At 40.3% G+C, this 15463-nt stretch overlaps 3 protein-coding genes across 8 annotated transcripts in view; 1 reads left to right on the forward strand and 2 right to left on the reverse strand.

Annotated features, from left to right (window-relative positions):
• Positions 1–9164, reverse strand: part of LOC139706514 (tetratricopeptide repeat protein 28-like) — a 90813-nt gene extending 81649 nt beyond the window's left edge. For all 3 annotated transcript variants that reach the window (XM_071614826.1, XM_071614823.1, XM_071614832.1), the window contains exon 1: positions 8986–9164. In XM_071614826.1, coding sequence (XP_071470927.1) covers positions 8986–9087 — 102 coding nt within the window. In that variant the 5' untranslated portion in view covers positions 9088–9164. The remainder of the gene's footprint in view (positions 1–8985) is intronic.
• The window catches only part of Lancl2 (LanC like glutathione S-transferase 2), a 199716-nt gene that overhangs the window by 46516 nt on the left and 137737 nt on the right, over positions 1–15463 (forward strand). For 3 of the 4 annotated variants that reach the window (XM_071614820.1, XM_071614810.1, XM_071614815.1), the window contains exon 2: positions 4881–4974. The gene's annotated coding sequence lies outside the window, so the exon portion shown is untranslated. Of the gene's footprint in view, positions 1–4880; positions 4979–15463 lie in introns of all 4 variants that reach the window. The other variant, XM_071614814.1, reaches the window with a different exon arrangement.
• Positions 13906–15463, reverse strand: part of LOC139706523 (serine/threonine-protein kinase Chk2-like) — a 32299-nt gene continuing 30741 nt past the window's right edge. The window contains 1 exon segment of the mRNA XM_071614840.1: positions 13906–14506. Within this exon segment, the coding sequence (XP_071470941.1) occupies positions 14417–14506 (90 nt within the window). The 3' untranslated portion in view covers positions 13906–14416.

Consider the following 15463-nt stretch of genomic DNA (forward strand, 5'->3'; position numbering starts at 1 on the left):
AGGAACTGAATGCATCCCAGCTTCATTTAATGCCACAGAGTTCAATCACAAAAGAGTAGCCCAATTAAAAAGAGATTCAAATATTTTGTTAGAATCTCTCCTTTAATATAACCAAGCCTGGTGCAGTGGTACATGCATGCAGTCCCAGCTACTCAGGAGGCTCAGGCAGGAGGAGTGCTTGAGACTAGAAGTTGGGGTTCTCCTGGACAAAACAAAGAGATCCATTTCACAAAAAAAGTGGGCTGGGAATGTGGCTCAATTATAAAGTATTTGACTAGCATGTTCCACGATCTGGGTTCAATCCTCAGCACCACAAAAATAATAATTTTAAAAAAACTAATAAAACTAAATATGTAAATCTAATTATCATCCTCTTTTCTTCTCCCATCTCCATTTGCTTCTGCTTTCTACTTATTTGATTATTTTCCAACATCTTTTTCTTTTCACTTACTATATCATTTTTCCCCTTCTCATCTACAAAACTATTTTCTTCTAGTCTATAATCTTCTAAAAATAAGAACTAATCTGTTTTCCATATGTACAATTTGGCAAAATATAAGTAGTGCTAATTCTATTTTCCTTTTATGTAGATTGACAACATTAATCTTAGTAATTTCATCTTTTTTAATATCTTTATTTTATTTATTTGTTCTTATGTGGTGCTGAGGATTGAACTCAGGGCCTCGCACATGCCAGGCAAGTACTCTACCACTGAGCCACAACCCTAGCCCCAGTAATTTCATCTTTATTAAAGTAATATTATTCATGCTATTCTGTAATTGCAAAAATTATTGGTACCAAATTTGGAAGAATATTGATATTGAATGGAAGAAAATATTTGCAAGAATATATTTAAAAAACTCTTACAACTCAATGATGAAAAGGTGAACAACTCAGTTAAAATGGACATGAATTTGAATAATTTATCAAAGATATACAAGTGACCAACAAATTTCTGAACTAGGTCCATAGTTAGCTGAAATAATACCACAGCAATTTTTTAACTACCCCTAGGTCAAACTTAGCTGGCGATAGTATGGAAATTACAAGTACACAATGTGTACATAATGGTGCCTTCCCTTAGTAACATTCAGAGCTCACTTTTTTTTTTCTTTTTACTCCTAAGAAGTTAAGGTCAAGTTTGTTGTATTATTTAGACCAGTTTTCAACTGCAATTTCTAAGTAATCCTAAATATTTACCCACAAAATAAATCATATCTAATAATAAATTATCGACTATTTGTCAAATGGAATCTCAAAAAGTCACAATGTAGATTATTATACATTAACTTCATACTATTAATCATTTAAAATACCATAAGGCATGTGTTTCAGACTAAGATGCTTGCTCCTAAAAGCAGTGTAACTATGAGACAAAAAAGAGGGTTTTAGTAGAGGTCACAGTGAAACCATTCTATGACAACTACTCCCCTATTTCTTCTGTACTACCAACTAGATACTATTACTACCTATTCAATCCTCCCATTACTACTTTTGCTCTAGTAAAAGGGACTTGTCTTTGGTCAGTAGTCAAAGAATTAAAGAATACTTTCTCAAAAATAAGAAATTGCTAATGATTTTCAATGATTAAAACGTTCTTAGTGATAAAAGCCTTATTTCTATTTTTATCTTTGTGATAAAAAAAAAAAACTTTATGTTGTATTGATAAGGCTTTAAGTAATAAAGTAACAAAGCCTTATATTGAACCATTTAGTAGATATCACCAATACTGGAATCTAACCAAAGAATATTTATCTTGAATTCATCAAGTCTTTTTTCCTTTTTTCATACTGGGGTTTAAACCCTGGGGTGATCTACTACCAACCTACAACCCCAACCCTTTTTTATTTTTACTTTGAGACAGGGTCTGAATAAGTGCCCAGGATGACCTCAAATTTGTGATCCTTCTGCCTCAGTCTCCAAGTAGCTGGGTTTATAGGCATCACCACCACAGGCCCCATCAACCCTTATACAGCTTTCAGTTCATAGGCAACAGAAGAACATGATAAATGACACCACAGGGCAGTTACTAGAGAAGCCCAGAAGGAAAGATACTCTGCAGGACAACTGTTTTGGTCTTTCCATTGAGTCTCATGCAATGTGTTGTGAAAAAGGGGACCATGCCAGATTAAGAGACTTGTACATTAATTAAGGCATGGTCTATGATTTAGACAGACCCAACAGCTTTAAAGAACATTTTGGGGTTGACCAGAAATTCTGAATATTGTCTGCACATTTAATAACAGGGAAGTAGGACAAATCACTGACTGAAAAAAAAAAAAGACTCAAGTTTCTTTCTATATTTGCATTGGTATATTATAATTATATATAATGTTGGGATTAGTTGTTACATATTCATAAGATTAGGCAAAGGGGAATGAAGGGAACAAAGGGGGATGGGAACAGGAAACAGTAGAATGAACTGGACATAACTTTCCTATGCTCATGTATGGATACACGACCAGTGTAACTCCGTATCACGTTAAACCTCGAGAATGGGATAAAAATTATAATGGGTTACACCCCGTGTATGTATGTCAAAATACACCCTACTGTCATGTATATCTAAAAACAATTTAAAAAATTAAAATAAACATTTTTTAAATAAAAATCTCAGTTTCAAAAGAGTATCCATATGTGATGCAAACCAGCAATGCCACTTTTAAGTATTCACCCCCTCCCCCAAAAAAGAAACACAAAACAAAGACTGGTAAGTAAATGTTCATAGCACCTCTAGTCACAGCTCCAAAAAATGGAAAACAACCCAAATGTCCATCAATTCATGGGTAGATGGCTCATGAACTGTAGTATACACATATAATAGAGTAATACTGAGTAATGAAATGGAATGATCTATCATTTCTATTGACTGTGGTAGTAACTATACAACTGTATATATGTCTGAATTTGTAGAACCACATACTTTAAATTGGTAACCTCTGTGGCACATAAACTCTACCTAAATACAGCTGATTCTTAAAAAAATTGAACATACTTTGTAGTTTTCTTATTTTATTTAAAATGCCAATGTACTCTTCTGTATGTGTGTTGCTGGGGACTGAACCCAGGGCCTTATGCATATGAGGCAAGCCCTCTACCAACTGAGCTATATCCCAGCCCCTAAAATGCCAGATTTGATGGTTACAATTGTATGTACTCTCGTATGTATAAAAATATTGATAGAGGGCTGGGGTTATGGCTCAGCAGTAGAGTGCTTGCCTCGCATGTACAAGGCCCTGGGTTCAATCCTCAGCACTACATAAAAATAAATATACAAATAAAATAAAGTTAAAAAATATTGATAGAAAGATGCACAGAGAGGAGCTGAGGCTATAGCTCAGTGGTAGAGCGCTTGCCTCGCATGTGTGAGGCACTGGGTTCAATCCTCAGCACACATGAAAATAAATAAAGATACTGTGTGTTCATCCACAACTAAATAAATATTTTTTAAAAAAAGAAAAAAGAAAAGAAAGATGCACGGAGAGAGTTCCAGCGCGGTATGTATTAAGGTACTGATGGCAGTAATCACTGGGTATTGGCAAGTTATGAGTTCTAATGGGAGCATTTTGCTTCTTCCACTTTAGAGTCTTATACAATGTAGTTTTTATAATAGTAAGAAACTTTTTAAAAAAATAACTATCAGCTTTGATTTTTAAACTTAAAGTTTTCTTATATTAACATCCATGGACTATCAATTTGTGGATTTGTAGGTTATCAATATACTTACAATGGTAGTTTTGGAGGTAAATTTTTATTGCTAAAGTAATATTTACAAAATAGATATTTTAGCAAAAGTAAATATTATTTTAGCAATAAAAATTTACCTCCAAAATCACCATATTTACAGAGTAAATATTATTCTCTTTGGTCATAGTGAATACACATTCAATGAACACAATTTGTTCCAAGCATCATATTTGAATCATATTATATCTCTGGTTTCTTCCCTTAAAAATTAACATTCTACCTCAGCTACTATACTGATACCAATTAAAAATACTTGCTCCCTCTCCCCATGCTCTACCAATGAGTTACACCCCCAGCCATTTTTATTTTGAGTCAGAATCTCATTAAGTTGACCAAGCTGGCCTGAACTTGTGATCGTCCTGCCTCAGCCTCCCCAGTAGCTGAAATTACAGGTTTGAACCACTACACCCAACCCAAAATAAAATTACTTCTAAATTTAACTTCACAATAACATCAGCATTTTTTTAAGAATTTTTTTCACAATACCTTTATTCTATTTATTTGTTTTTATGTGGTGCTGAGAATTGAACCCAGGGCTTCACTTGTGCTAGGTAAGTGCTCTACCACTGAGCTACAGCCCCAGGCCAAACATCAGCATTTTTAAGCATTAGCAATAAGTATGGTGGCTCAAGCCTGTCATCTCAGCTACTCCAGAGGCTGAGGGAAGAGAATCACTTGAGTCCATGAGTTCAAAATCAGCTTGAGCTGTTAACATAGCTAGACTTAATTTTTAAATTAAATAAATAAAATAAAATAAAATTTAGCAAAAAGTCAAATGAAACAAGAATTGTAACCATCAAATCTAATTTTAAAAATGCTACTTCAGCTTTTAAGAGAAAAGTGATGGAAAAAAGCACACTAAATAAGAACTGTGGAGTAAAAATGAATAGCTTTGAATCACACTTTTATTATTGTTAATAATATTTGAAAATACAGTATCAAATATCCTATATAGCAGCCTGGATTTATCATGCTTTTATAACACAACTATGTGGTGTGTGTGAGACTTTGTCTTCTATCTATCTCCATCCCTCAAGCACTCACCAGGATTTCTTGGGTTACAGGAAAGTGATGGGGATAGGAAGAGGTTTGTGGGTTTTTTTTTTTTTTTAATATTTATTTTTATTTTTCAGTTTTTGGCGGACACAACATCTTTGTTTGTATGTGGTGCTGAGGATCCAACCCAGGCCGCACGCATGATACTGCTTGAGCCACATCCCCAGCCCGGTTTGTGGGTTTTGTTTGTGGTTTTATTTTTTTCTGGGTTTTGTGTGGTGGAAGGGGGCCAGTGGTTTGGGAGGTTTTCTGTTTGTTTGTTTGTTTGTTTGGGTTATTTTCAGCTTTGTTTTTACCTTTGTGTGTGTGTGGGGGGGGGGTATCCTTAACTGGAGTTAATTACCAGAAGGGAAACAACAAACATCAGATCCCTGACACATGCCAGGCAAGGTTCTAAACAACTACCTACATTCTTTTATTTAACAAGTCTTTGAGATGGATATCACTGTCTCATTGTATGTACGGAGAACACTGAAATGCACAACAGTTCAGCCTTGTGAATACTCATACAACTAGTTAGGAACACAGCCAAACAAAGACATATGAATCTAGATCTGTATTCAGACCATTCTTCTTGTTAATTTTAGGGGAAAGATTTTAAAAAGAAAACTAGAATAAACAACAACTAAATGATGAAGTTAAAAGGTATATCCAGGGCTGGGGCTGGGGTTCAGTGGTAGAGCACTTGCCTATGTATGAGGCACTGGGTTCGAACCTCAGCACCACACAAAAATGAATAAATAAAAGAGATGTTGTGTCCATCTACAAAAAAAAAAAAAAAAAAACACAGTGAATCCAAAGTCAACTGTATTTTTAGCAATGTGCAATATAAAATTTTAAAAATAGTTTCATGGCGGGTTGCAGATTTAATTTGGTTGTAGAGTGCTTGCCTAGTATGTATAAGGTCCTAGATTCCACTCCCAGCATCTCTCTACTCCCCAAAAAAGTTCATGTACAATCCACATCAAACAGAACAAAATATTTTTGAAAATATTGTTAAGTGCAATACTTGCACACTGAAATAACACATCACTATAAAAAATCCAAACTGTCTTTTTTGCAGAAATTGATAAAATGAACCTAAAACTCATATAAAAACATAAAGGACATAGAATGGCTTAACAGTCTTGGAAAAAAAATGTTGGAGGAGTTACAATTAATTTCAAAATCCATCACAAAGCTACAGTAATGAAATCGTGAGGTGCTGGCATAAGGACAGATATATAGATCAACAGAATAGAATTCCGAATTCAGGAAAAAAAAAACTCACATATGGTCAACTGATTTTCAGTAAGGGGTATAAAGACCATTAAATGAGGAAGAGAACAGTCTTTTCAATATATGGTGCTGGGAAAACTGAATATCCATAGGTGAAAAAAATGAATTTTGACCACTAACTCATACCATACACAAAAATTAACTCAAAATGGATCAACAACCTAAATATTGGTTAAAGGCATAAACTCTTAGAAGAAAACATAGGAATATATATTTCATGACCTTGTATTTGACAATGGATTCAGATATGACAGCAAAAGCATGAGCAATAAAAGAAAAAACTGGACTTGGTTGAAATTAAATACATTTTTACATCAAAGAACATTATTTAAAAAATTGAGTCGGGGCCAGGGCTGTGGCTCAGTGGTGAAGCATTCGCCTAGCATGTGTGAAGCACTGGGTTCAATCCTTGGCACCACATAAAAATAAAATAAAGATATTGTGTTCACCTAAAACTAAAAAATAAATATTAAAAAAAAATTGAGTCATGTGTGGTGGTGCACACCTGTAATTCCACTGACTGAGGAGGCTGAGGAAGGAGGCTGAGGCAAGTTCAAAGCCAGCTTCAGCAACTAATTGAGACCCTGTCTCAAAATAAAGAATTAAAAAGGTTTGGAGATGTGGCTCAGTGGTAAAGCACCCTTAGGTTCAATCCACAGTATAAAAAAACAATTACTACCACAATAAAATACCATTTCATACCTATAAGGATGGCTAAAGTTAAAAATACAGACAGTAACAGGTATTGGTCAGCGGTAGAGAAACAGCAACCCTGGTGCATTACTAGCGATGGGATGTAATATGCAGTAGAGCCTCAGAAAACAGTTTGACAGTTGCTCAAAATGCTTAACAGAGTTATGTGACCTAGTAATTCTACTCCTAGAGATACACCAAGAGAAATTACAAAATATGTCCACACTAAGACTTGTACACGTTTATTGCTGCATTATTTAAAGAGCCCAAAATAGGGGGAAAATATATATCCACAGACGAATGTACAAACGATATCTGGTATATCCATTCGAAAGAATATTATTCAGTAATAAAAAGGAATAAAGTTCTATACATGCTACATCATGGTTGAACCTCAAACACTCTGTGCTACATGAAAAAAGAGTCAATCACAGAAGACTATAATAACCCATTATATAAAATTTCCAGAATAGCTAATTTCAGAGACAGTAACATTAGTAAATGGCATAGTCTGGTGGAATGGGCAATAAGGAAAGGACTGCTAATGGGTAAAGAATTTTTTGTAGGGTGACAAAATGTTTTAAAAGTAGATAATGGTGATGGTTACACAACTATGAAAATATTAGAACCACAAAATTACACACAACCACGGTTAATTTTATGGGAGGTAAATTATATCTCAATAAAAGCTTTTTAAAAGATTTTTTAAAGACACTTTAAAAAGACACCCAAATAAGCTACAAAAACAATACACTGGGAGACTACAGCACCAAATTTTTCAATTTTCTCCTTCAGATGCATTCTCAAATCTGAAAGTCAAGTCTTCCTACATTTGCATACTTTGTTCAGTGAACAACAACAAAAACCCTACCTTAGTGAAACCAACTAACTGAAATTCAACTTGATGGAAAAAAATGCCTCTGAAATATAGAACACCTTTATTTTAGCATCGACTCTGAACTAAACATAAATCTGAATTTTGATGCGTCACATAAAAACTAGACATACTCAGAGTTTAAGCAAATTGCCAACTTTCCAGAAAAGATAAACAGTAATTCAGATTTCCTTTGATGCAAATATAAATGTTTACCTGCCTCAAAGGAACAAAATCTTGTAAGCCTAGTGTTCCCAAGTGAAAGAAATACGTATTTTTTAATTCAGAACTTTGTTTTAGAATCAATTTTAACCTAGCTAGGGTATACAGAGTTGATCCTTTATACTAACCAACAAATACCCTGCTCTTGAGTGGAACATACTGAAAACACAGCATTATAACCAGACAAAAGGTGGGAGCTGAGAAAAATCACAGTACACAATAAAAATAACTACTCTCAAGAAGCTCCTGAAAATGCCTCAAGAGTTCCAATGTTGCAAACTCCTTAGTCATTTAGTCTTCCTATAACTATTTACCGAACATATACCATTTGCCAGGCATGGTGCAAGGTACCAGGATGCCACAGTGAGGTATAAACAGAGCAGGTCCCTGGTTGCAGGAAGCTTGTTCTCTACAGCCTGACAAACCTTTCTGATTTCAACTTCAAGAGCCTGCTAAAAATTCAGTCTTGTCCCCTACATTGAGGAGCCAGGGCTCGTGGGCCTGCGGTGGAGCATGCAAGCTGTATTTTTACAAAGTGCTCCCAATTATTCCTCCACTGGACCATCCCACCCATCCTGCAGGAGCCCCACATTCAAAGTCCGCTCAGCAGCCTTCACCTTGACAGGCACCCCAAACACACCTCGAGGACAAGACGGACGGAAGGCTTTCTGGTATCACTCTGGTGAGCCACCAGCAGCTTGTTGCCCTCCCGGGTCGGAGAGCTCACTCCCTCCCAACCTCATCTGAGGCTGGCAGCACCTGAGCCTCCCCAGCGGCAGACACCTGTCTCCAGGAGGATGCAGTCTGCCACTTAAGTGGACCGTGGTCCCAAGGTTCCGCCCCCCGGGGAGGGGTCAAGGAGGCGGCGCGCGGGAGTTAAGCGCGGACTGCATACCGCCGGCCCCGCTCCCGCACACACTCACAACACTCCCGCGGAAACTGAGGCAGGCGGCGGACCGGATCCCGCTGCACAGCGGCTCGCGAAGGGGCTGGAACCCCGACGACGAGGTGGCTTCCGCCTCGCGGGCACTCGTCAGCCGCGGAGGCCCGGCCCGGCTTGCACCGACGGAGTTTCACAAAGAAAGTCTCCCGGCCCGCGCCCCTCACGCACTCACCGGCGCTGGCGCCGGCGGAGACTCGGGCTCCCGCCGCCTGCGGCTCCGGGCCGGAGTCGACGCTGGGGTCGGTTCGGACGCTGGCGGCAGCTGCTGCTCCATCCCCACGGGACCCGGGCCGCGTCCGCCTCGAGCTAACGGTCCCGCCAGCTAGGCGCGCGCACCGCTCCCTCGCGCCGTGTTCCCGCCGTGCCGCGCGCCGCCGAGGCAACCCACAACGCCCCCCCGGACCGCGCACGCGCGCGCACGCGGCTCCCTCGCACACACCGCGCACGCGCGCGCTCGCCGCGCCCCCCCTCCCTCGCGCCCCGCCTGGAGCCTGGAGAAGCCGGTCGCTGTTCCCGGCGTCGCGTTTACCCCCGCCGTGCCTGTCCCGCCCGGGAGGGAGAGCGCGCCGTTCCCGGCTCTGCGCCGCCGCCTGCCGCACTGCGGACCACCCCAGCCAAGCCCATTTCTCCACTGCCTCCAATGTGTCACCCGCATCGCGGGGCCTGGGGCGAGGGTGCGCCCAAGAAGTGCCAGACGAAGGACGCCCTTCGGTTGCTGAGACCCCACTCCTGGAGGTGTGCAGGCACGTGCGCGAATGGAGGTGGCACAGTGAACTCCAGTATCCTGGGGAGAGCCAGACTCTGGAAACCTGAGTTCAAGTCCCGCCTCTTCACTGACCTCGGACATCAGGCTCAAAATCCAGCACCACCCCAAGTGCTTAAGAGGTGGGCTCTCCTTAAAGGGTTCAAGTGCCACCTCCATCTCCCAAACTGGGAGACTGGGCATGTCACCTGACCGACCCAGAGAACCTCGATTTCTACGTGTGCAGCAGATTTCCCAGGGTTGACAAGGCATCCACACCCCTCAGCACTCTGCCTGGCGCACAAGCAGCCTTCGAAGGCTCCGTATTGTAGCTCCTGCCCTATCCGTCCAAGACTCCTAAAAGTTTAATGAAAGGGGTTCTGTCCCAAACTCTGCGGTATAATTAGCTGGGAGTTCACCCAACCTTGGGGCTGCAAGAGACTCTTACTTCCCACATCTTCACTTTCCATACTCTGCCTCAAAACCCTAAAGCTGGCACCAAAACAATAGCAGAGAACATTTTCCCTACTAGAAAAAGAAGTTTTCAAGAGTCTCTTGGAATTTGTAAATGGTTGTGCTTATTTCTCTTGGCATTTTTCAGACACAAGTGACACAAACAACCTGGAGGGGGGAAAAAAGAGAGAAATTTACCTGCTCCCATAATTGGAAAATTCTGGCTGGAGCCTCACTTCTGGCATAGCGGAATCCAGTACCTCAAACCAAACTCAGCCTCTCTGACCTGTTGCAGGTTTCATTTGCTCTCTAATAACTTCATTTCTATACAGTTTCTTTCACTTAAGTAGCTTCATCTACCAAGAAAGCAGGGGCTGTTTCCCAGTACAGGTCGAGTATCCGTAATTCTAAATGCTCAGAGGTGTCTCAGATCTTGGATTTTGGAATATTTGTGTACATATAATGAGATATATTGGAGATGGGACCCAAACCTAAATATGAAATTTGTTTATGCGTCATACATACGTTAAACACAGAGCCTGAAGTTAACATTATACAATATTTTTAGTAGTATTGTGCATGAAACCAAGTTTCATATATGGAATTTTTCATAATCCATCATATCACTGCTCAAAAAGTTTTGGATTTTGGAGCATTTTGAATTTTCAGACTAGGGATGCTTCAACCTGTAGACCCAGCCAGAGTCCCAAGGTTAACTCATCATTGGACCCATTTGAGCTACATGCCCTTCCTGAGCCAATCCATATTGGCTAGAGCTGGATGTATGGGAAGAGATTGAAGTCAGACCCTCCAGAAGGATATAAACAGGAAGGGTAATTGGGAAAAAGGATGCTTCCACCTGAACAGAAGAGGCATTGGGCACAGGGCCAGCACAAACAAGAGATATCCAGGACACCATCAAGTAGGCATGCAGTAGGTCCACCATAGAACCAACTGCCTGTTCTGCAAAAGGGAGTGGCAGTTACTTCCTCCGCCAATGAGAAACGACTCTCCACCTCTCCTCCAACTGCCAATCCCAGGCCCAGCATTTGCCAAGTCTACTTAGTCAAAGGTATCCCAATGACCCCACAAGTGCCCAAGCAAGAACTGAAAGATGATGATGCTTTCAAGAACTGACTACTTACATGGCTATCCTACCTCATGATGGAAGACAACCCTTACCACATAACTGGGCACTTTATGGACCTTATTCCACTGAATCCTCACAAACAGCATCAGAGATGGTTATTCTTACTGAACCCATTTTAAAGATAAGGAAGCCAAAGCTTATCAAGAAACTTAACCAAAATTCCAGCAAATAACTTACCCAAAAGCCAATGTTCTGTAAGCACAATATTGTGCCCATCATGAATGTTGCCATCCCAGCTCCTTTTGCTCATATTTCGAAGTCCTGTACCCATCTCCAGCTAGATGACCAGCTATCAGTTCCATAGCAGAAGGAACTTCTAGGACTTCTTCAGCTTCCACAGTTGTCTCCCCACCTCACCTTGAAGCTCCATGCCATGATTTCATGTAATAGAGGAAAAAATTCTCCTAAAAGGAAATTACAGTGAGGCTAGGAAGAGAAAATCAGTGTCAAGTGGCCCTCATCAGCAGTCAGTGTCTCCCCTTTAGTAAATGTATTAGTCTCCTATGGCTGCTGTAACAAGTTATCACAAACTGCACAGCTCAAAGCAAGACAAAATTACTTATAGTTCTGTAAGTCAGAAGCCTGAAATCAGTTTCAGTTGGTTCAAGTCAAGTTGTAAAGGACCAGTTCCTTCAAAGAGCACTGAAGGGAGAATCCATTGGCTTCCTTTTTCAGTTTCCATGGTTGTTTATAGTCTTTAGACCCCTCCTTCCATTTTCAAAGCACATCAATCCAATCTACGTTCAGTTATCACATCATTCATCTGATTCTGGCTTCTCTTGGGTCCCTCTTAAAAGGATCCTTGTGATGACATTGGGCCCACAGGATAAGACAGGATAATCTCCCCACCTCAAGATCCTTAATCATGTCCATGAAGTCCTTTTTGCAATGTAAAGTAACATTCACAGATTCTGGGGATTAGAATGAGGACACCTATTGAGGGTCATTATTTAGTCTATCATGGCAGGTATCATCAGAGGGAGCCACAATGTGCCCCGGAAACAGGGAAGGGCTGGCTAACTGTGCCCAAGAGGGAAAATGCCCTAAGAAACCTCAACCTCCACATTATTCAAATGAACTAAAACCCATCTAACTTGGCAATCTCAACCTCATTCCTTTCAATATTCAAACCACCTAAATCCCATCAGCCCCCTGCACCAGGCTAGCCAAACCTCAGAATACTTGCATACCTTTCTAATAGAAATTGCCAACCCCACTCCCATCCCTAGTGCCAGGGGCAACAGCTGTGTGCCCTTGACACTGTCCTAGCTGGTAAGTAGCATTCGAACCATGGTATGGCCAGTGAATTACAATATGATCTAGTGTCAACCAGGCAAAATTGAAAAAGCAGCAGAGGAGTTAGGGCTGGGGCTCAGTGGTCAAGCGCTTGCCTCACCTGGGTGAAGCACTGGGTTCGATCCTCAGCACCATATAAAAATAAATAAAGATACTGTGTATTCATCCACAACTAAATAAATATTTTTTTAAAAAAAATAAAAAGTAGGGCTGGGGATGTGGCTCAAGTGGCAACATGCTTGCCTGGCATGCGCGGGGTGCTGGGTTTGATCCTCAGCACCACATTAAAAAAATAATAATGATGTTGTGTCCACCGAAAACTGAAAAATAAATATTAAAAAATTCTCTCTCTTCTCTTTCTCTAAAAAAAAAAGAAAGAAAGAAAGAAAAAGCAGAATCAGAGAGGAAGCAGGCATTAGAAATGCCTGCATTCCTGATGGCTCCAGATCCAGGCATCTGTGACCTCGATACACATCCCCTCCATGAAATGATGTGAGTGGTCTGTTTTCTGCCAAAGATGTTCCAACTTCTACAGATCATAGGGCTGTCCCTGAAGCCAGCCTGGAGGGACTGATCGCACTTGATGGTAAACAAGGATATATGCTCCTTTGGGCAGTTCACTGAACATGCTGACATTTGAGTTTAGACATCAGTTGCTTGTGCATTTTGTCAGCAAGTCACCATCCATGAGTCTGAACATGAAACTAGGAAGATAGACATTAGTTCTGGATTCAGAAAAACCTAGGTTGGGTCCCAGCTCTGCCGCTTATCAGCTGTGTGATTTTGGAAAAGTTACCTTACTTCTCTAAGCCTGGATTCCTTACCTGTAACATGAGGGTGGCTGGGTGACTTAGCTTATATGATCACTGTGAAGACAAGATCAGCCAAGAATAGGGCTTTTTGCACAGGGCCTTCCTAATCATTACTGGGTCAATGTAACATCCCCACATGCCTAAACTCCACTTCTAAAATAAGTCATCCCTAATTCATTTGGGAGAAAAGTTTGACATGCATTAACATGGGACAACCTTCATCTTTCTCTTCCCCTTTTGCTGTGAATATTTGCTGCAGAAATATCAATGAGTATGGTTATGGGACCCCCCCTGGGGTATTACACATAATATACAAGAGAAGTGAATCAGCTGCCTAACCTTGGAAACATTTGAATTTCACAACTTATCTAGTCCCAAGGTTTCAGACTGCGAAGACATGTATCTTTAACACAAAGGATGAGAATTTAAAACTGGCACATGATACATACACCAATGTACCTACCATCTCTTGAAATTTCTGAGTGTGAGTCACTACAAATGCCACCCCCAACCTCCCTGTGCCCCTTTCCCTGTAACTTTCTAAGGGGCCTTTAGAATTTGTATTTAGCTGTCCCTGGCTGAAACCAGGTGACATCCAGAGAAACCGCCTGGTAACAACAACCCAAGTAGGGCTCTAGATGAAAAAGCACACATAACTTTTTTTTTTTTCATTTTATTTCTTTCTTTATTTTGGTGTTGGGAATCAAACGCAGGGCCTTACATTTGCAATGTAAGAATCCAGTCACTGAACCATATCCCACCCCTAACATTTTTTTTTCTTTTAACATTTTTTTAGTTGTAGATGGACACAATATCTTTATTTATTTTTATGTGGTGCTGAGGATAGAACCCAGGGCCTCACACGTGCACGGCAAGTGCCCTACCACTGAGCCCCAGCACCCCCCCCCAACTATTTTTTTTTTAAGAAAAAAAAATTTTTTTTTTTAAATAAAAGGCATTCAACCAAAAAGTTGGTTGAAGCATAAGTACAAAGCCCACATTCCATCAGGTTTTTAATTGAATTAACAGTGATTGTGGAAAAGCAATTATTCCCATAATTAAAATACAAATGATTAAAAAAAAAGATTTAAAGAAAAGGAAGATGACAGCAGAGTGAAAGAAGTACATTTCTTCAGGTTCACTCCAGTGTTCACAGCATAGCCGCACACACAGCCCGGCGCTTCGAGGACTCTGTGTCTTCGGCTTCCCCTTCCAGGGGCCGCTTTTGACTAGTGGAAGGCTGCAAATAAAGAAAAAGGGAGAATGTTTAGAAGAAAATCACCAGCTTCTATTAAAGTTCCCCAATTAGCTATCAGTCAACCAGGGTCACTTCATGTAAAGCGTGGTACCAAGAATAACTGGTGGTCACTGAATCCCCACTGGACTCCAATACACTTATCTAACATTTCTCTTCTTGTGGCTTCCAACCACTTAATGATGTAAGGACAGTTCAACTGCAATTTTGCTTTTATAAGAAATCTTGCCAGGCGTAGTGGAGCGCACCTGTAATCCCAGAAGCTCAGGAGGCTGAGGAAGGAGGATCAGTTGCCTCGGCAACTCAGAGAGACTCTGTCTCTAAATAAAATATATTTTTTTAAAAAAGGCGATGTGGTTCAGTGGTTGAGCGCCCCTGGGTTCAATTCCCATTACAAAAAAAAAAAAAAAGAAAGAAAGAAAGAAAGAAATTTGTAAGGGTATTGTATTTTTTAAGATGTTTATTTATTTATTTTTATGTGGTCTGATGATCGAACCCAATGCCTCACACATGCTAGGAAAGTGCTCTACCACTGAGCCACAACCCCAGGAACACCCACCACCCTTTTTGTTGATATTGGGAATTGAACCCAGAGACACTTAACCACCGAACACTTTTTGTATTTTATTTAGAGACAGAGCCTCACTAAGTTGCTGAGGCTGGCTTTGAACTTCAATCCTCCTGCCTCAGACTCCCAAACCACTGGGATTTACAGATGTGCACCACCATACTCAACTCAATTACAATTTTTTTTCAACTACAATTTTTATATTTTACAATGGTGCATAAGCAAATGCAAACAGTAGAAAGTAAACTTTGAATCTAAATCTAGATATCTTTTTTTTTTTTCAGTTGTAGGTGGATACAATACCTTTATTTTATTTATTTTTATGTGGCACTGAGGATTGAATTCAGTGCCTCACACATGCCAGGCAAGCGCTC

The sequence above is a fragment of the Marmota flaviventris genome, chromosome 1, assembly GCF_047511675.1.
Source record: "Marmota flaviventris isolate mMarFla1 chromosome 1, mMarFla1.hap1, whole genome shotgun sequence".
NCBI classification, from domain to species: domain Eukaryota; kingdom Metazoa; phylum Chordata; class Mammalia; order Rodentia; family Sciuridae; genus Marmota; species Marmota flaviventris.